This window comes from Alexandromys fortis, unplaced genomic scaffold, assembly GCF_014885135.2.
Source record: "Alexandromys fortis isolate MF-2015 unplaced genomic scaffold, M_Fortis_MF-2015_v1.1 scaffold_67, whole genome shotgun sequence".
Classification (NCBI taxonomy): Eukaryota; Metazoa; Chordata; class Mammalia; order Rodentia; family Cricetidae; genus Alexandromys; species Alexandromys fortis.
In genome coordinates, this window is record NW_026067945.1 from 2,197,213 (window position 1) to 2,217,209 (window position 19,997).

The 19,997-nt window shown below is 49.5% G+C and overlaps 1 protein-coding gene across 1 annotated transcript in view; it reads right to left on the reverse strand.

Annotated features, from left to right (window-relative positions):
* Aldh1a3 (aldehyde dehydrogenase 1 family member A3) overlaps positions 1 to 5,742 on the reverse strand; it is a 35,224-nt gene extending 29,482 nt beyond the window's left edge. Inside the window, exons 1-2 of the mRNA XM_050149132.1 lie at positions 5,572 to 5,742; positions 812 to 916 (exon numbers count right to left, since the gene is read on the reverse strand). Coding sequence (XP_050005089.1) covers positions 812 to 916; positions 5,572 to 5,670 — 204 coding nt within the window. The 5' untranslated portion in view covers positions 5,671 to 5,742. The remainder of the gene's footprint in view (positions 1 to 811; positions 917 to 5,571) is intronic.
* Positions 5,743 to 19,997: the final 14,255 nt, after the last annotated feature.

The window sequence follows — 19,997 nt, forward strand, 5'->3', positions numbered from 1 at the left end:
AAAAAAAAAAAAAAAAAAAAAAAAAAAGAGAGAGAGAGAGAGAGAGAGAGAGAGAGAGAGAAGGGGAAGGTAAGGAAAGGAGGGGAGGAAGGGAGGGAGAAAGAAAGAAAAGCAGGCAGACAGGCAGGCAATCCATCCAGTACTCCAGAGGTTAAGCAGGGGATCATGTTTTTCTTCCCTCTGTAGGAGGTTGTTATCCTAATCATCTTTTATTTAGAGGCCCTTCTATTTAAAACACATTTTATGGCCTTGAAAAGTAAAAAAGATACATGCAGAAGTTCCTTCATGTCTGTGTGATAAAGGAGACCTTACACTAGGCACAAGGTCTCACATGGGCATGTGGGTTTCCACTAGCAAAGAAATCAAGCAGTCATGTGACATATTACTACCCCCCCCCCGGGATCATTTGGGGGCATCCTCCCCATCCTTCATGGTTTCTTTTCTTTTTTTTTTTTAAGTGTCTCCTGCCAGAAAGCTACTTTTGGTGAAACACCCCAGCAGGAAATGCCTTCTCAAACGCTTCTTTAATGCTTACAGGTTGAAATAATTGATAAAAACCTTCCCTTTAGCTGTGTGATGAAGACAGCTGAGGTCATCCTCAGAGATGGAGAAACATCCATCAAAGACGGTGAGTCTTCGCAGAGGACCATCTGTAATTGATCCCACGCTAGGATCGCGTCTGAGCTGCGCATACCGACCCGTTGCCGCAGCTCCCCTGGCCCTACCTGGAGGTGGGCCCGCGTGGTTTACAGCCAACCCACACAGCTTCCTCAGCCTTGACTCCCCTCTAATGGAATTACTCGGGACCCACCTTATCTCCTTCCTCCACCTCGCATATTTTCTCGAGGGTCGAGGGGTTGTACGTGGCGAACTTCTTCCCGCTCTTGGACTCGTGCCAGCCGTTGTTGATAAATATCTAACCGGGAGAGGAAGTGCAACAAATTTGGTTTAGATCAAAATCATACAATTTCGACATGCTAAGGACCTTAGGTAACGTCTTGTCTACTTTCTCCCCCACTCCCGCCCCTAGATGCTTCATAGAGGAGACCTGGAGTGGGGGAAACAAAACACAGAACCCCCCCCCCAAGCATCCGATGGGGAATGGCCTCACAGTTCGAACCAATTTGACATAATTAATCTAAAATCCTCTAGAGTTATTTTTCTAAATTATATCTTCATTTGTAGCAATAGCATGGATTTGTCGAGGAATAGCTGAATCAAATGGTTACAAGGATGTGCACGTTGAAGTTCGCATAGTGGTAGGGCTTCGACGGAAGGGTGGGCAGGCTTGTGCACGTACAATCGACCACGTCCCGCAAGGCTGTAAGCTATGCACACCCCTTCCTCCTTCCAAACAGGATCCCCAGAAACCTAGGTTTATTCGAGATCTTCCCATAACTCCTTGGGCTTCTTTAAGCCACGAAGTGTGCATGGTCTCTACCTCCTCTTTACAATGCTTACTTCCTGGAGCCTTTTACAAAGCCGGCGTTGGGCCACAGAGTTAAATATCTGGGTTAAAAACCTTTTAGATCATGTTAAGTAAACTACCATTTATATTCAGAAATAAGTAGCTCACAAAACATTATTTTATAGAAGCCTCCATTACCCAAAACATAGCTGAAAAGACAATATTTAAAAAGAATTTATCAGATCGGTGCACTGAGACCCATGCTACTTACTCTGACTTTTTCCTAAGCTCTAATCACCTTTAAAAGATGGTATTAGAAGTTGTAGCTTTTGGGGGCTGGAGAGACGGACGACACAGTGGGAAAGAGCAGTGGCTGCTCTTCCAGAGGACTTGGTTTCAATTCCCAGCACCCACGTGGCAGCTCACAACTGTCTGTAATGCCATTTCTAGGGGATCTGTACTTTTACACAGACATACGTGCAGGTAAAACACCAATGCACATGAAATAAATTTTTTTTTAAAAAAAAAATGTGGCTTTTGGAAAGAACCAGAAACGGAGGGGACCCATAACACACAAAGCAGGTTCTGACGGCATAGAAACAGCCAGTTTCTGTACTTTCTGGACCTTCTTTCACGTAGCTCACCCACAGAAAAGCCTGCCATGGGCCTGCCTCAGTTCTACAGCCTGAAACAGATTCCATAACTACGCAAGTTAGAAAAATGATAATAATATTTTTTTTTTTTACTGTGGGTCTAATTTCAGTGATGGAAGACAATTCATTTAGTACAGGACCATCCCCTGCCGATAGCAGACATGAGAGCAGTCATGCCCTGAGCGTGTGACTTGGCTGCCATGGCTTCAGACTCATATAGGTTTTAAAGCAGAAGGAAACCAAGTCAGGCTACCTCTGGAGGAAACCTCAAACACCAGGCAGGCTTTGGCCAGGCAGGTGAGCAGAGGCTACTCCAGACCCTCAGTATGGAGTTTGGAGCTGGGAGCATGAAGTTCTAGTAGGGCATAGCCATCCAACTTCTGGAAGCTCAGCGCCTTCCATGTGAGGCCAGGCCCCCAGGGAAGCAAGCGAGGAAAAGGCCTGGCTACAATTACAGGTTTATTCTTCCAGCTGAAACCAAATCCAAGAGTTCACTTTTGCCATGCAGCAAGTAATTCCTCGGCAGCAGCGAGAAATTAATAAGCAGGGAAGGGGTTAGTGCCGAGAGGAAAGTGAAGCCAGGAGCAGGCCCATTTGAAGGAAGATGAAATTTCGTCGCTTAGATAATAGGGACTGTCAGTGAAAATTGCTGATTCTAGGTCCTTCCTGGTGTCGATTCCAAGAGGGAGGGAAAATGAGAAGGTGGTAAAAACAGAGCCTGAAGAGCAGGGAGTAAAGGCAGATTGCAGCTATCGGATGTCTGCCGCATACACCTTACCTCCAGATAGACTCTTCAAAAAGAATACATACATATGTATACGTATATGTATATATTACCTGATTGTCCCGTGACATTGATCCTTAGACCTTGCAGACCAACAACCTCAAGTAAAAACTCCATCATGGACCGTATTTCTCCATCCCAGTGTTTCTCACTGAGCAGAGCTGTTTCCATTATCCTACTTGTTCGTTTCTGACCTTGTAAGTGATTCCCCACTGCTAGGTTTCTTTCCACTAAAGCAGCGAATAAACACGAATGAAGAAACAGTCCCCGGGCGGGGCCTACCACTAGTGCTGGATGAGTTGTTGTGAATCATAACTTACTAGCTGACAGGTCTAGGGAGGAACTGTCTTCATCGATTCGCGAACCGGCAGGGACAGGACATTACTGAGATATAAGGTTAAAGATGCTTTGAGATGTAAATAGAATTCAGGTTTTACAGACAGACCTGGAAGGCGGGCTGGATAGAGGTCAAGGTGACGATCACAAAATAGAAGCCTGCTGGCATTATTTCCATCAGCTTCCATTGGACTTGGTTAAATTCAAGATGTCTACATTTTCGGGAGATTTGGGGGAATTTTATTTTCATGGAAGAGATGGTAACATTTTGGGTTTTTGAAGGATTAAAATGCTTGAAAGAGAACCGCTGCTCCTGGAAGAAATTTATTAAAGGAAGCGAGCCCCTAAAACGGAAGGAGCTGCCATCCTCTACCGTGAGTACAGAGACTCTCCAGAGGACCCCTCCCTCTCCTCATCAGAATCCATTCACATGACCTCGTGCCCAGTGTAAAAACCTGAGAACAAATGAAGGAGTTTTGATAAAGTCATCCTTCTGAACACTGGTAGATCGCCCTGCCGTGGCCTGAGCTCAAACCGGTCCTCCATGTTGGAGAAGCACAGTGAGTTAGGAAAAGCGCACACCCTTGCTGGTTCCCATGCTTCTCAGGCCACTGTTTGTCCGGCCTGGGTTCTGCACTGCGCATCTGTGGCTCCCTTCCTTAGCCCAGGGCACCCTGATGGTACAAGGCTCACCGTGGCCTTTTAATTGTTCTAAGAGGGCTCTGCAGAGGTGCACAAGGAGCAAGGCGGGAGCAGGCAAAACCAATAAGGGATTGAAGGCAGTTAGAGAAGCATCTCCTGGAATCTCCCAAGGATCCCAGGTCTCAGATGCCTGCATCCTATCTCACCAGGGTGCTGCGGCCCCCATCAGACACACCGCACTTTCAACCCGCAAAGGCAAGGAGGGCTCTGTTAGAACAGCAGTAAATCTCAGTTTTAAAAATGAAAAAAAAAACCCAAAAAACAAACAAACAAACAAAAACCTCTCAGGATTATCTTCATAAAGGCTGCAAGGGCACCTTTAACGTGTTCTGGGGATTTGCCCGCAAGAGGCAAACTTTTCCTGCCGTGGAGCCAGATAGTTGTGGGACAATTCTGTACACTTTCTGGTTGCTGTGGTGTTTTTTACAGAACTGTACAAACAAAACAGAACAGCCAGCACCAGCACAAGGACCTCACCATAGTCACTATTCCTCCCATTCCTGGTGCTGCTGTTGGAATTCTCCTGCTAATGCGGAGCCGACTGAGGAAGCTACATTTACAAAACTTCCAGTCCTCCTAGGGTTGTGCCTCTCTTGATTACAGAGCCTTCCTTGGAAAAACAGTTCATGCAAATGTCTCGCAATTAATACGTCGGCATGGCCAACTTTGGGGACTAAGTGCCAACAGATCCGAATCTGAAGGCCACACAGAGCGGCCTGCCACTTTCGCCTTTTGATTAAAATTATTCCGGAGGGATAATTGCTAAGTTTGAAAATAAAATTGATGAGGGTGGTTTCTAAGATTGTGACAGCTGGAGTTGGGAGCTACGGATAAGATGTGCAAATAAGATGGGCTGAAGTTTCCAGACCTGGAGCCAAAAGCTGCCCTGGGTCTGAGACCCTCAGACGCCCCACATCCAGCAGGCACAGAGCCGCGCATTGCATCCCAGAGTTTACCGCTGTTCTTCCTCCAGGACACCACTGTCCCCGTAGCTCAGAGCAGGTATCTCAGTACTCTGCCCCTTCCAGCCTCCCAGCAAAGGGCAAACGCCACTACTCCTGGGCTCCGTCTGCGGCTGTGTTCAACCCGCAGCTCAGTTTCTCTAGTCCCAGTCCTTGAGCGTTCATCACTAATCTCCATGTTCCCGCCTCAGTTCTACTGGGTACAGGCTGAGCACACGGGAAGGCACCAGATCCTTCTTTCACTACCTAAGAAGACCTACTTCCCACTTGCAGTTCCCAGGGTATCTCATAGTTGAAGCTTAACTCGTCTTGGAGTCCTCGGGTACCTATACTCATCCCACAGCCCGTGTCCTTCAGACCAGAAACCCCTCTGCCAAGAATTCACCGCGCGCCCAGTCACTGTTGCAAGCAACAACACTCAAAGTGGGCTACGGCCCCCGGCACATGGGGCCTCTGCAGGCTACAACTCCGCAGCTTGTGGGTTGCGGAGTTGAACCCTTGCTCCTCAGGTTTTGAGGCTTAGCTCGCCGAGCCAGAGGCGCGGGTTGCCACTCTGGGTGCCCCCCAAAAGTGAGGTTTCCGAGGAGCCGGACCCCACCAGAGACTCTCAGGTGTGGGCAGCTCCCTCTTGACTCCCAGCAGGGTTGGCTCCTGGTCCCGTTCTCCCTACCAGACTGCTAGGCGCGGGAGTCCGAGGCCATCGGGTCGAAAGGGAGCTCTCCTCACCTTGGTGAATTTAACCTCCAAGTTGCGGATGGGGCGCGGCAGGGCAGGCGGTTTCCCATCCGGCTGTCCGTTTTCCACAGCCCCGTTGGTGGTGGCCATGGCTGGTCTGCGTTATCAGACCCAAGGCGTCCGAGTCCCCGAAGCTCTGCTTGGGCGGTGAGCGGCTTGCTCCGGGTGACAGCTCCCTTTATGTAGAGGCCCCACGCCTCCCGCCCAAGGGGGCCGCCTAATTGGCTGCAGGACAGAGGAAGGGAGGGCGGGCGCGGGAGGGGAGGAGGGGACCCAGCCGCGGTAGCCACCCCTCCTGCTGTCCCTGCCCCTGCGGGAGCCGACGGTCGCGGTCCACCAAGGCTGCGGCGGGAGTGAGCTCTGCGCGTCGCCGGGCGGCCACGCGGCGGGCTTCTGTAGCCCTGGAGGCTGCCCTTATGCGAGCTCGGAGAGGGACTTCAGGGCCGAGAATTCGCAGGACTCGGACATCAGTAAGGGCAGGGAGCTGGCGCGCCGCGATCGCCTTAACTGGCCCCTCTCTGGGCAATCGGGAGACTTTGTCCGAGGCACCTGTGGTCCCCGACCGCAGCAGTCGCTCGCTGCACTTGCCCAACTTTGGCTGAAGTGAGCGCGCTTGCTCTGGGGCCCCTATGCTGCGTTCGGAATCTGGGCATTACGTGGCCATCACCCATCGCTGCCTCGGCTTGGGGTTCAGTAGCCAGACTTCCGCGCTCCATTCTGTCCCAGCTAGGACCGCTGGAGTTCCAGTCTGAGCCGGACTGGCCGGGAACTTCCTTCACACCCATGACAGAAGGCAAAAAACGAGGCGACAGCTCTTCTGCGCAGCACTTGGGAGCCTTGCGGCTGCTGGTCCTCTAATCTTCATAAGCACACACCATCCTCAGGCCCAGCCCAAGGAAGGCAATTATTTAATATTTGAAACGCATAAATTACATCTCTTGTTTTTAAAATGGTGAAAAAAAAATCCCCCAAACACAAAAGGCATAATGAGATCTTTGCAGCTGTTTGCTTTCAGACTCAAAACTCTTAATGTTTGTGTTGCCCAGAACTGCCAAGAAGGGGTAGGGATAAAGGCTTGTCCAACTTCTTTTATTTTGTCTTTTAGGAAAAATAGTCTTAAGTCCCATCTGAACCCATCACAGGAGAGGCGCTTTCATTCTCAGAGAGGCTCAGCCATCGTCTCTTTCTGTGAGAAATCCCACGAGAGTCAGTGAAGAGCTCCCTCTGCTCTAGGTCCTCAGTGTCCAGTCTGTTCTCCACGTTCTTCCCCACGGTAGTGTCCCTAGGCGTCCTTCTGGATAGCGGAATAAGCTGTGAGTCTTTAATAAACTGGAGAGGCCCAGTTTGAGCTCTGCTCTCTCTCTCCGACAGTGGGAAGGTCCTCTGTTGTATAGGCTGAGTATGCAGGCAAGACTGGAGAAGGGGGACTGTGGGTCCCCAAATGAGTGAAGATTGACAGACATCTGAGACTCTGCCACTTGCTGGGCTCTTTGCCTGTGTGGCTGGTTCCATGATTCTCACCTTGGTAAAAAAAAAAAAAAAAAAAAAAAAAAAAAAAAAAAAAAAAAACAAAAACAACATCTGGGATGTCTCCTACCCTGGACGCTAAGTCCCATCATGTGAGTGTTTTTGAAACAGTGAAAGCCCCTGCCCTGTGCAGTGGCCAAGGACCAAAGGCTGGCAGTAGTCACAAGCCTATCAGAATTCTCATCCCATAAGTTTACCTGAGATCCTGCCTGGGTTATTAGTTCATCAGGTCTTTAAGGAAATACAAGCTCTTAAAATGCACAGAGAACATTGGCGTTGTTAAATAGTTGCTGGACTGATGGAGGAGGCAAATGGGACTGGGAAGAAGCACTCTGCTAAAGGTGGCTGGTTGTCACTGCCAGCCACAGGGTAGACGATGCAGACAGCCTCAACTCATGCACCAAGACTCCCTCCTGACCTGTGGCATCCGCAGAGCCTTAGAGCCTGTGGTGATGCCACAGACAGACCAGCTCACCCTTGACTCTTCTTGCTGATTCCCACGTGATCCTGAAGCCAGAGTAGAACACTCAGCTATAGACCTTCCCTGCAGTAGGCGGTTCCCAATGAGCGGAGAGGGTGGGCAATGAACTTGGCTCTGGGCTTGTCCTGACTGGAAGGCTCTTCCTCCACGCCCCTCAGCTTGTCAGTCAGCAGGCAGGGAGAAGCTGAGATGCTCGAGTTCCCATTTTACAGGTGAGTAAACAGAGGCAGGTGGGGACTTGCCCCAGACATCACTGTCTTGGAGGAACCAGAGGCAGACTGTGGGAGTGGAATGGCTGGTGCAGGATGTAGGAGAAGTTCTCTTAAATTTCCCTGTCACATTTGTTCACCCAAGAATATGCCTGTGTCCCATAGTGGCTCCATGTCACCTGCCGTAGTTAAGGTCATTAGTGCTTTATGGGGTGATAAAATAGTGGAACTGTCCCTTCTGGCCAAGTCTACTAGGAACCAAAGTCATGGCCTTGGCCACAGGGACCTGGCCCTAGAGATTAAAGGAGAGGGGCAGAGGGGATGGACATGCATTACTCTTCACAGTGGTTCACCAGGTGTTTGGGAACTTCCTGAGCATTGTGGTTGGTGAGAGCCCAGCCTCCCTCCCCCATCTCTGCCTCCAACCCAGCTGTGTGATCCAGGGTCGGACACTGGAGCTCTGAACTTTAATTTCCTTTCCTGTAACATCCTCCCCCCCCCTCTTTTCCACTTCCCAGCACTTGAGAGACTCAAGCAAGATAACACTGGATAAACTGTAAAGTGCTGTATACGTGTCTGTTCCTAATTTTCCCAGTTTTCCTAACAGACGCTTTTCCCCAGAAGTCAGCGCGCCGCCCTCATTTCTTCCTGGCTGATGGAGTGGCTGCAGCCTACACTTTCCCGCTAATTTCATTGTTTTTGTATTCGGGTTGGTGGTGCTGGCACTGTCTGAGGCTTGGCTCCCTGGCAGGTGTGTCATGTGATCCGGGACGATGCGGAAGGCTTGTTTGTGTGATACACATTTAATAGAAATAGGCATCATGGGGGCAGTATCTCCAGACCAACACCAGCCCAGCACCAACATGACAGTTCACAACTGTCTCTAGCTCCAGTTCCAGGGGGATCCGACACCCGTGTCTGGTGCCTGTGGCCATTGCACACGTGTGGCACACACATATATATATGCGGGCAAAGCACTTATACACATATAAATGAGTAAATAAATAAATATTTTTACGAAGCATGGAGACTGGAGGAATGGCTTAGTCACTTAAATGCTCGCTGCATGGGCACGAGGCCCTGAGCTGGCTCCTCGGTACATGTGTTTAAAAAAAGCTCTCGCTGGCAGCATGTGCCTGTAACTCCAGCACTAGATGAATGGTGGAAACAGGCAGATTCCTGGAGCTCGCTGGCCAGCCAGTCTCTCTGGAGTGATGAGTGATGAGAGAGACAGCAAACGTCAACTTCCGGCCTCCGCACGAATACGCACGAAGGAAGAAACCGAGATAAAATAGAGTACAGACAGTGTCTCGCGTATCCCAGCCTAGTTCCGTTTCCAAACCATGAATGCTTGTGGGAGATGTCGAAATCTATAATAAACGTGATTAATAATGGGTACGATAGGACCTTCACTTTGTTTTACTTTATTCCAAGTCTGGGTGTCTGCGCTTCTGGGAGGAGTGTCTGTACCTTCTGGGGCTCTCTGGCATCCAGGAACTGTCTCTCCTGCCCAAACCACTCCCCTCACTAAGCAACTAGGAGTCGGACCCAACCCAGGTCCATGGCTGTGTGCTCTGAATGGCTTCCCAGAGAGCTAAGCTTTTTCCGACAAGGAGGTTTTTGATAAGGTGAAGGCAGTGGATTCTTAGGAGGCCTCTAGTGACAAAGGACAGCTAACCCAACTTCAGATTTCTTGGCTGTAAATGGGGTTGACAGGTGCCCCAGAACTAAGGCAAGGCTGATTGCATTGTAAGTACCTCCTTACTGGTATCCTTGCCGCAATGTCTGCGTTGTTGTGGGAATTGTCCAATGTTGGCTACATTCGTTTGAACAGGGAACTTCTTGCCATCCAGATTTTATGAATTATGATTCATTAAGTCCTCCTCCTCAGTGCTACAACTTTGTGAGAACACACAAATGAATCTGTTTTCCTGTGTTCCCCTAGTTTGCTCTTGCTGGGACAAAAATACTTTGGTCAAAAGCAACTCAGGTGAATGAGGAAAGGGTTTATTTGGCTTCTACATCCAGACCATAATCAGTAGGCGGAGGGAAGTCAGACAGGAACTCAAGGAATGAACTAGAGGCAGGAACCAGGGAGGCATGCTGCTTGCTTACTTGTTCCTTTAATGGCTTACCCTCAGCCAGCTACTTCTCATACCCAGCCCAGATTCGCCTGCACAGGGATGGTGCTGCCCACAGCGAGCTGAGACCTGCAGTGCCAATGGTCAGTGAAGACAGTCTTTTCACAGACGCGGTCCTAGGGCAATCTGATCTGGGCAGCTCCTCAATGCAAGTTCCTCGTCTAAGATGATCCCAGGCTGTGCCAGCAGAAACTGCTCAGCACAAGTGCAGTCAGCTGTCCGGGTTGGAAAACAATCAACTAATGGGAAAGGCTGGATCTCAGCTCATACTTCCACAGCCCCTTAGACCTGTCTTCTGGGGCCCCGTGGTGAGGTAGCAGATCATGGCAGGAGCAGATGGCAGAGTTTGCCTCACATTGACTGGGAAGCAAGAGAAAGAGAAAAACAGGAAGTGGCCAGGGCCCTAATATCCTCGTTAGGACACACCTCCAATGACTAAATAGCCTTCCTTTAGGCCCTGCCTACTAAGGGTATGGCTACAGGATGAAAACCAAAGCTGTGGCACAGGGGTCCTTGGGGGCCATTGCATATTCAAACCATGGTAACCAGCATCCTGAGACTGAGAAGCAGCCCGCCCAGAAGGAAACTGTGTTGACTAACGCAAGCAAGACAAAGATTGAAAGGCCATTGCCTCTTTCAGCTGCTTTCTCCTCAACCCCACTCACCCTTTTTGATCCCAAGGAAATCAATCTCTTCCACATAAACACACATTAACCTGAGGTAACTCAAACCCCAACCAAGCAGAAGCAAACAGAGAACGAATTATATAAAAACAAGGAGAACACATCACAGTATTTGTGGGTCTGGCCTCGATGAGACCTCACACACACAGTCTATGGCTTCTGGAACTTTCCTGTCTTCCAGTGGTCAGGAGTTGTGACAAGGCTGGGAAAGAGCGTGTGGGTGAGGATGACAGTGGCTTGACCTCCCAGCGTTCTCTTCTTTCTGGTCGTAAGGACCCCACGTTATCAGTGGCAGCAATATGTTTTGATAGAACATGCTTAGCAGCTTCTCTCTCAGACAGAGGTAATGAAAGAAATAATAGACGAAGTCTTGGCCTGAGCTTCCACGGGGCAGAGTCAACTCAGGGGTTCTTTTAGGCCATTGCTTGGAACACAGACGTAAGGGCTGAGGGCTGTAGCTGCCATCCTGTGACAGTTAAACACCCGAGAAGGGGAATTTTAAGGAACAAAGGAAGAACCTGGACCCTGAGGACCCTGGAGGCAGCCTTTTGCTCTGCATTTCCTTCCCTGGGTTTCTTCCGGGTGAGCAAAGGATGGACCCTGTCTCATTAAAGACTCCCATTCAGGTTGTCACCCAGAACTGGGCGTATAAACCCAACCCATCATACAACAACAACATAAAGCCTCCAGTGGAGGGATTATGTCATTTTTGTATCAAAAGAAGAGACCGTTTTTAAAAAAAATGCCTTTTCCGTCTCTGCCACCTTGAGCTTAGCCGAATGCTCTAGGGCTAGCAAGATGGCGCCATGGTGAAAGTGCATGTTGCTAAGTTCTCCCCTTTGTTTGATTCCTGGGAGGCACTGGAGGGAGCGCATCAATAACACAGGTTCACATATGCATGTCCACACACACACACACGTACACGCACACACACACACACACACCAACTTTTAAAACGGCAGAGACGTACTGTGTTTTTATCTTATAAGAATTTTGAAATGACAACACCAGATGGAATAAATGAATCTACGTCACTGATTCACTCACGGCTGTCGCTGCCTAAATTGAGCAGTTAGGACCTCACCTAAAGAAGAGAATAGCAAGACACAGATGTCTCCAGGAGCCGGCCAGGCAGCCCTCCACAGTATGGTCCCTTCTTGGTGTCCCCTGTGCTCTGAGTGAAGCCTTGACACCGGGCGAGCTGCCCTGAGCTCCAAGGTTTCTGTGCCGCCCTGAAGGGGGCTTGGCTGGGCAGTTTGAAAGTCTACAGACTGTTACTGTCTAACCACTGTGTCTCTCCAGCACCCCGCCCTTTGCAGAACCATCGCTGGCCATCTTCAGTGGCACCAGAAACGGCTTGCACAGACTTCTCAGGTGTTGCCGGACTTGAAGGGTTCTGAGGTTTGAACCAGACTTCAATGTTCGAATTTTGGGGCTCAGTTTGATCAAGATGAAAATGGGCCTCCTGGCTGGAAGGGAAAGGGTTAAGAGGCTGATGGAAGAAAGGGACCAGGGAGCGGCTAGGACCCGGAATGGTTCTCACTGGGCAATGGCATCCACTTGGGCCCCAGTGGATCCGAAACACACATATTAGATTTCCTCCGAAATCCACATGGGTGTAAGAATGCCGGGAAAGGGGACTTAGTGGGAGACACTCTGCCAAACCCAGAATGTTTAAAAAATAATTTGAGTATGTTAAGGTTTGGCTAAGGTTTGGCGAATCACTCCTGGGTTTGTCTCTTCTGGCCCCACAGTGGGAAGTCTGTCCCCCTGCCCTTCAGCTGGGCCAAGCTGTGGAAGGAGCACGGATTTCTGAGGAGTCTCTCCTTGGAGCTTTGCCCTCCCTGGATCCTGGGGTGGAGACCGTGGTGGGGGAAGTGACTGCTGAAGTCTATGCTGTCCTGAGGTTTCCTGGGGATCCCTCGGTAGCCATGCCCTGACTGTGATCTCACTGGCAGAGTTTACAATGCTGTGTACAGCACATCACGTCTGTCTGTACTGTTGTTTCCCTAGCTCTTCCATGTGACATTATGATGATCCTAATACCCTCACCCCGTTCCCAGAGTGACATAATGAATGACTACAGCGCCTTTCAATGTATCATGCTTTTCATTCTTGAGCAGACGTTTATACATTGGGCTTGCATTGCATTATATCGTGATGTTGTGTATCATGTGCTTTGTGTTACCGTGAACCTAGTTTATCAATGAAGAGACAAACTGCATGTAGGGTAGTTCTCATTGGTGATAGCAAATCAGCATAAATATGAGGAATAAAACACAGACCTTTCATGTCTTAAATGTGCATCTGACTAACTCCACAGAGACTTCAGCTAATGATGAATTTCTGCCCATCTTTTATCCTGTGAAACTCCAGTGTGCATTTGCACCTGCTTGCGGGCACAGCAACTGCCTTGCGCTTCCTCTGTCGGCCACTAGATGTCACGGTACCAAGTTGAGAAGGAAATTGCAACAAAAATGTTTTCTATGGAGGAGACATTCACAGGCATTCGCTTCCCAATTAATTACAAATAAACATTTGTATGAGCGCTTACTGAAGTCATAGCCCCAAACTTCAGCGGAAGCACAGATGCAATCAGAACTATTGCTTTCTGGCTTCAACAAGAGACCTACAGATCCCCATTTTTGAGGTCAGCAAGAGAGAGGCGCCAATCACAGGCCAGGATGAACTTGGGCCTGGGACCTGCTCTGGATCAGCCTGCTTTCCTGCTGAACTCGAGGCTGATGATTCCCCCCCCCCCCCCCCCCCAAGGGGGCCTCTCCCAAGTTTTCACTGTTAGCATTCTTCAGCACAAGTTTAGGGAGTTTCATTTTCGTGCCCCCCCCCCCCCCCCCCCCGCAAAGGGGTCACAGAGATTAGACAACAGGTGCTGTATACCCGGTGTACAAGAAGACATCGCTGCAGCCCCACTCTTGGCTGAGCCAACAGAAGGCACTGTCCTGAGGGTCACCTGCTCCTCGTACCTCAAAGCTCCCCTCGAAGGGTGACAAGCAAGGACCCTGTAAAGCAAACGTGCCGAGAAATTGCGAAATGGTTACAAGCGCCAAGAGATACCTGTGGTCTCACGGCCAGCCTGGCAGACAGATAGAGAGGACGCCTATCTGCCAAAGTTCCTGTTGGGCACTTGCCAGCTTTATCACGTGGTCTCCTTTGTTTCAGAATCCTTACCTTTAAAGTGAGGCTGTCCCCCTTCCTGACAGACATGCTCGGTGTGGGAAGGCCAGTTGGTGGTGTGCTATGGGCAATCCATTTATGCCTCTTGAGACCCTTCCTTCCTCAAAGCTCAGAAACTCCTGGGCTGGTGGGCAGTTTCTCAGCCCTTCTAGAACTTTTTCTGGTCTTCTTCTTCGTGAACAAGCCACAGGTGGGTTCCATCGACTCTAGAACCCTGGGAAGAGAGGCCGTCACAGGAAAATGTGGAGATTATTGTGTGCACGCATGCTTCATCTGATACCATTGATCCTTTAGAGCACTTTCTAGAAATCTACATGATTGAGCTTCTGAAAACCCAACTTAGCCCTGTCCTGTTTCTCTTCTTCTAGCTCATTTAGCCGAATCAGAGATGATTTTTCTTAAGACTTAGCTGCAAGATATTTTCCTAGGTTGCCTCTCAGGCATTGCTTGGCACCGAATGCTACATTGAGAAGGATCATCCAAGCATCTTGATTGATTAACTATGTCTGCCATGGACAACAAGACGAATCTAAGTCCCAGAAAGCAGCCTGTCACCCTGGAACATGCCTAGGAATCTGGAATCTTGCTGCTGGACACGCCCCATCCATCCACAGTCAGAGGAGGGCATCACAGGAGCTGCACATCCCAACCTGCCACCAGTATGTACCTAACAGGCGTCTTCTCTACATCAGCATCTTCTGGGTGCTTGGTAGCAATGCAGACTCTCAGGCCCAGTCCAAGTCCCACTGAGACAGACTCTGCAAGTTGATATAATTTCCAGAAACTTCCGATCTGCACGGTAGTGTGAGAAAGCCTGCCGGGCCTGGTCGGGTTAATTCTGTGGAGGAAAGCCGCTTGGCCCCACCTCATCAGGAGGACTGAAACGAATCCCTCTTCCCTCTTCAGTTTGCAGCTTAATTTCAGTCAGGATGGTGTCATGTTCCTCTGTGAGTCAGAGGGAAGCTCAACACTCAAACCAGGCCCCTCTCTTTGGGGCCACTTGACAATCATCCCCCAGGAGACAGCGTTCGAGATTTTTAGTTGATACTTTCACAAGAGCCAAGTCTAGCAACATCAAGCCAAAACTATTGAAAAGAGGTTATGTCTTCATTACAGCAGATAAAAATGTCCTTCTACTGAGAAAACTAGGCTTGAAGACTGACCAGGGCGGTGTTAGGGTTTATCTCTATGATAATTGAAGAGATAGATGGATCACGGGACATGAATCTTAGAGGCAAAGGTTATAGATAGCACACTGATTTCCCAGGATGCCCAAAGCGGGACGGGTATAGCTAATGGGTGGCTGAAAGTGGGGAGAAGACCACAGCAAGGAGACAGCCCCCCTGCATCATGTTCTCAAGGGAGAAAGTTTAAGTAACTAGCTAATGTTTGGGACCCTGGTGTCGTCGGCATCAGGAGACGGCTTTGCACAGCTCAGCTATGTGGATGGTATGGCGTTGTGGTGCCAGACTGTTCTGGAAATGGGCATTTCCAAGGGATGTTGTCAGGTGAGGCAGGGCATGTGGTTATTCTTCATCTACTTGAGGAAGGGTTTCCAAAGTCACGATGCATTCGCTGGCAAGGTCAGGGTTAGCTTTGCTCCTAGTGAGTTGGCATAGAGGTTGCTTAGGGGAAGATAAATGTTTCTGGGCCCTCCGTGGGAAGGCTAGACTAGAAAGTCCTCTGTATGCACAAACTCTGTGCTTGTCAGTTCAACCAACACCAGTTCCAAAGCATTAAGAAGAACGGACTTCATACTGGATAAACACAGGAATCCTTCCTGTTACTATATCCTACGCAATGAAGGATGACAGCTACCTGCACAGTATCACATTGTGCTGTGTACTGTAAGCCCCGAGGGATGGTGTCCTGTAGAGGAGGATGTGACTGGTCTGGGTGTACACAACACCCTTTTCTAGAGGAGGCTCGAGCACCTGTGCATTTTGGATTCTAAAGGATAACCGTACTGTCTGAAGTATGACGAGTAATCAAGAAAGCAGGCTGAAACACAGTGCCGCAAGAACTCATGTTTGTCTGCACCCAGAATCTCGCTTTAATTTGTTCTAGAGGTGTGGGCCCCAGTGCAACTCAGAAAACCAAGGTTAAAGATAGAGCAAGCTGGAACTTCTGCGTGCTTGACCCTGACTCCTAACTTTCCGCCCTTGAGGCCACTGTTCACACTGGGAAGGCTCCCAGATGGGCCTCTGTCGGTACCACAGACACACATATTGTTTCCAGAACTAGCCATCAAGGTCTTTTCATCCCAGAAGCACTGCCGTCTGTCTCCCATCCCAAGGCCTTTGCCCTCCCAGTCTGACCTTTGCCCTCTCAGTCTGCCCACTGCCTTCCTCCCACCTTTGTAGGACTGGTCTCTTCCCACTGTGAATCTCAGGGCAAATACTTCGTCCTCCAAGGACTTCCTTGAGCATTCTGTCTGAGATGGTGTGTCCATACTTCCATCTGACCCCCCATCTTCGTGGTTCTCTTGCACATGTTCTCTTTGTTTGCTCCCTGGACTCCTGATGTTCCAAAGGGAGTTCCTGGTCACAGAGACAGAGCTTTGACCCAGGACAATTTGATCCTGGGTCTCCCAAGCTGTCACAGGGTATTTACAAAGTTTCTTCTGTACAATACAGGGCGTATTCACCACTGGACACTGGGTAGTTAGTAGGTGTGGTCAATATATCAGAAATAATACTCCTTCTAGAACCAATGAAAACAGGCTTATATTGGAGTAATGAACTCTACCCATGCTTGAGATGTTCATGGACAAACAACATCACTGGCTAGCCCAGTGCCCCAGCCCTGACAGAGACCAAAGCCATCTCCAAAACTGTCCTTCCTTTACAGATGAATAGTAGAACCACAGAACAGGCAGAGCTCAGAGTCACAACCATTAAGTCAGCAGAGACTGAGCTGGGATGGAGAAGGGACCCTGGAACCCCAGTGTAGTGTTGAATAGTATGGGGACCCAGCATACGCCATATGCCAGAGCATCTCCTGGCTTGTGTCCCTTAGGAAGTGGAGGCCACTCCAGAATGGAAGGCACTCTGTTAATCCTTGGTGTTTTGCAGTTGTTATGAAGCAGCATATGAAATGGACACCAAGCTTCAGAGCAGAGCCACAGGGCATTGCTTCTGCTCGCGATGACTTTGTAGATGTATCCATTGGAATCAGGTTCTACAACTCTCTGCATTTTGATTGGTTTTAGTTTTCTATAGTGGTGTCTGTCTGTTGCAAAGAGAAGTTTCCTTGGAAAGGGGTGAAGACCATACTTACCTGTGGACATAAGGACAAATATTTATAGATTGTTATTAGATATTATGTTTGGTTTAGTAAATTTTGATTGCAGATTCTCTTCCAATAGCTATGACTTCACTAGCACCGAGTGCTTAGCTAGGTTTCCACTTCCTGGGTATGGCTTCCCTGTGGTTGAGTGGTCTTAAGTTCAACTAGAGAGTGGATGGTTACTGCCAAGGTATGCATGGCACTATTGCACCCTCAGGGTTATCTTGCCATGTTGGCTGTTGATACGGTTCATAGGCATCATAGGTAGGTAGGGTAGGACTGTTGTTTGCCGCCCTCCTTTCGAAGCTCGCACGCTGCTTTCTGATATCATGGAAGCTAGTTCTCTGTGAGGAAACCTTCAGGTCAGTCCCAGTTTAGGGGTGTTTGAGGCCTATTTCTAGTTTGTGTTTTAAAGAAGAGTAACTCTTCGGAGAACCACCAAGTGACCTCGAACTTGAGAAGCTCTGAGAATGGTCCTGACTTCAGTGGCAATGAGGCAAGATCTTGCCTGTATCTTAATGCAACACCAAGGTCATCAACCTTTTAGAGATAGCAGAACCAATTTTAAATGTAGTTTAGAGAGCTGCCCATTCCCCAAATCGTCTCACTCCTTGGGCTGGTGGCAGGCGTGCACCACCAAGACTACATGACACACCCATGGGCACCCTCCATTCAGGATATTGGTTGCCAGAGGGAAACTGCTTTTGTAATGTGCTCTTGTGTGCAGAGAGAGTGTGTGTGTGTGTGTGCATGCATGTGTGTGAGTGTTTGTGAATGTGCAGGTATACTTGTCAGAACATGTGTGTGGGCATGCACCTGTCCTTGGGTGCTAGCAACCTTGGGTACAGTGGCTGTCCTCGGGTGCCAACCACATTGGGTTTTTCATTGTTGTCGTCTAATTTTGTTTGGGGACAGGGTCTATAACTGGCCTGGTGCTGGCCAGGTAGACTAGCTGACTACTCAGTGGGCTCCAGAAAGCCGGCCGTCTCTGCCTTCTCCGCACTAAAATTCCAGTGGGCGTTATGTTTAAACACGCTCTGTGGCTCGAGCACCGGTCTTCAGGCTTGCTAGACAAGAACTCCATTGACGGACCTGCCTCCCCAGCCCAATGGTGACCACTTCTCTTAAAACAGAGCATGCGTCCTGACACACAGCTGACACACAGCTATTTCTGCCGAGCCCTGTGCAACAGGACTGAGGACAAGTTTTTGTCCCCTCGCTGTACGAGATCCATTGTCTGTGCTACATGGACTAAATATTACCAATGCTTGGGTAGCCTGCATACGATTGCCCATGGCAGCTCTTTCTTAGTCCTCTGGTGACTCCTTCTCTGCTAATCTTTGTGACAGAGAGCATTTAGTTTTGGAAACTTTTCCATTCCACAAACCAGTCTCATTTGAAGGTGGAAAAGTACAGTGTTGTAACAATGGCATTACTGTTTGGTGTGTGTGTGTGTGTGTGTTTTATGTTGCTGCTGACTTGGAAATGTTCAAGCCTGACCCTGACACCCATGGCTTTTGAAAGGTACTGGCTGGCGCACAATACCAGACCCAATCCCAAACTGTCTGTTTACGGTTATCACGGTTCACTTCCTTAAGCCATAACTCCCCTTGCATTCTTTCTGCAGCCCTGCCCTGAAGGCTGAGCTGAGAGGCCAAGGGGTTGGGCTGCCTGGGAGCTGCACGTCCAGAATTGTACCTGAGGGGAGCAGATGATAGGTGGACAAAGGAACTCTCACACTACGAGGGTGCCTCTCCTCCTGGGAGCCCTGCTCCCCAGTCTGGAGCGCCCAGTCTTGAGGGCTTCTACCTGCTGTCTGCAGAGATTCGACTGCTGCACTCCTAAGGGAAGAAGGTAAAACACGTGCCAGGACACGTGGCAGTCCGGTATGGTGGCATCTGGTTGGCATGAGTGAACAGGAGATCTGCAGCTCTGGTGAGGCATGGCGGATGTCTCTGACTCTGCACGCAGCCGCCCCTCTAGCAAATCAACTCTTCATCTTGGTGGCAGGTTTCCCAGGGTCCCGTACTGCTGCAAAAGACAGAGAGAGCAGAGATGGGGAGCCCGCCTTCAGCCCTGTGTATACAGACAGAGGCACCTTGAGGGGTTTGCGTGGAATGTCCCCACCCAAGGGCCTGTTGTCATTTAATCTGCACGGTCATAGAGAAACAGGATTTGAAGGTGGACCCTGCAGTGAGTGAGTCATCAGGTCAGCTGAGGTCATGAGGGCCCCATGCTGGCATCAGTAGCTTTTACAAAGGTGAAAAGGCACCCGAGCTGGCATCCTTGATCTCTCTCACTGTGTGCTACACACAGGCCCCTGTAGAGCCCTTACCATCAGGGGCTTCCGCAAATGCTGCCCTTGCCTTGGACTTCAAACTATGCCTTCTTTATAAATGACTCAGTCTACGGTGTTGAGTTTTAGCAACAGAATTTAGACAGTGACGGGGCACCTGCTCCGGTCCTTAATGTAGTAGTGTGAGCGGTGGTGGGACCTTTAAGAGGTGGGGCTAACTGTGAGGTGATTAGTTCACTGTACAAGGACCTGGGACTGAGTAAGTAAACTTGACACTTTCTCTCCAGTATCCCATTTCACCAAATGGTATTTTCTGCCTATGTTTCTGCCAAGGTGCCATCTGTCTGTCGTGAAACCTTCACTAAAGGTTGCCTGTTCCATACTGTTTGTCACCCCCTGCAGACAGGGTTTCTCTGTACAGCTCTGGCTCTCTGGAGACCATGCTGGCCTTGAACTCACAGAGATCCTCCCGCCTCTGCCTCCTCTGCTGGGATTAAAGGCGTGCACCACCACTGCCTGGCACTGTTTGGCCTTTTAACCCTCGAAGCAGTGAGCTAAATAACTTCCCCATATTTCATACATTCCTCAGCCTCTGAC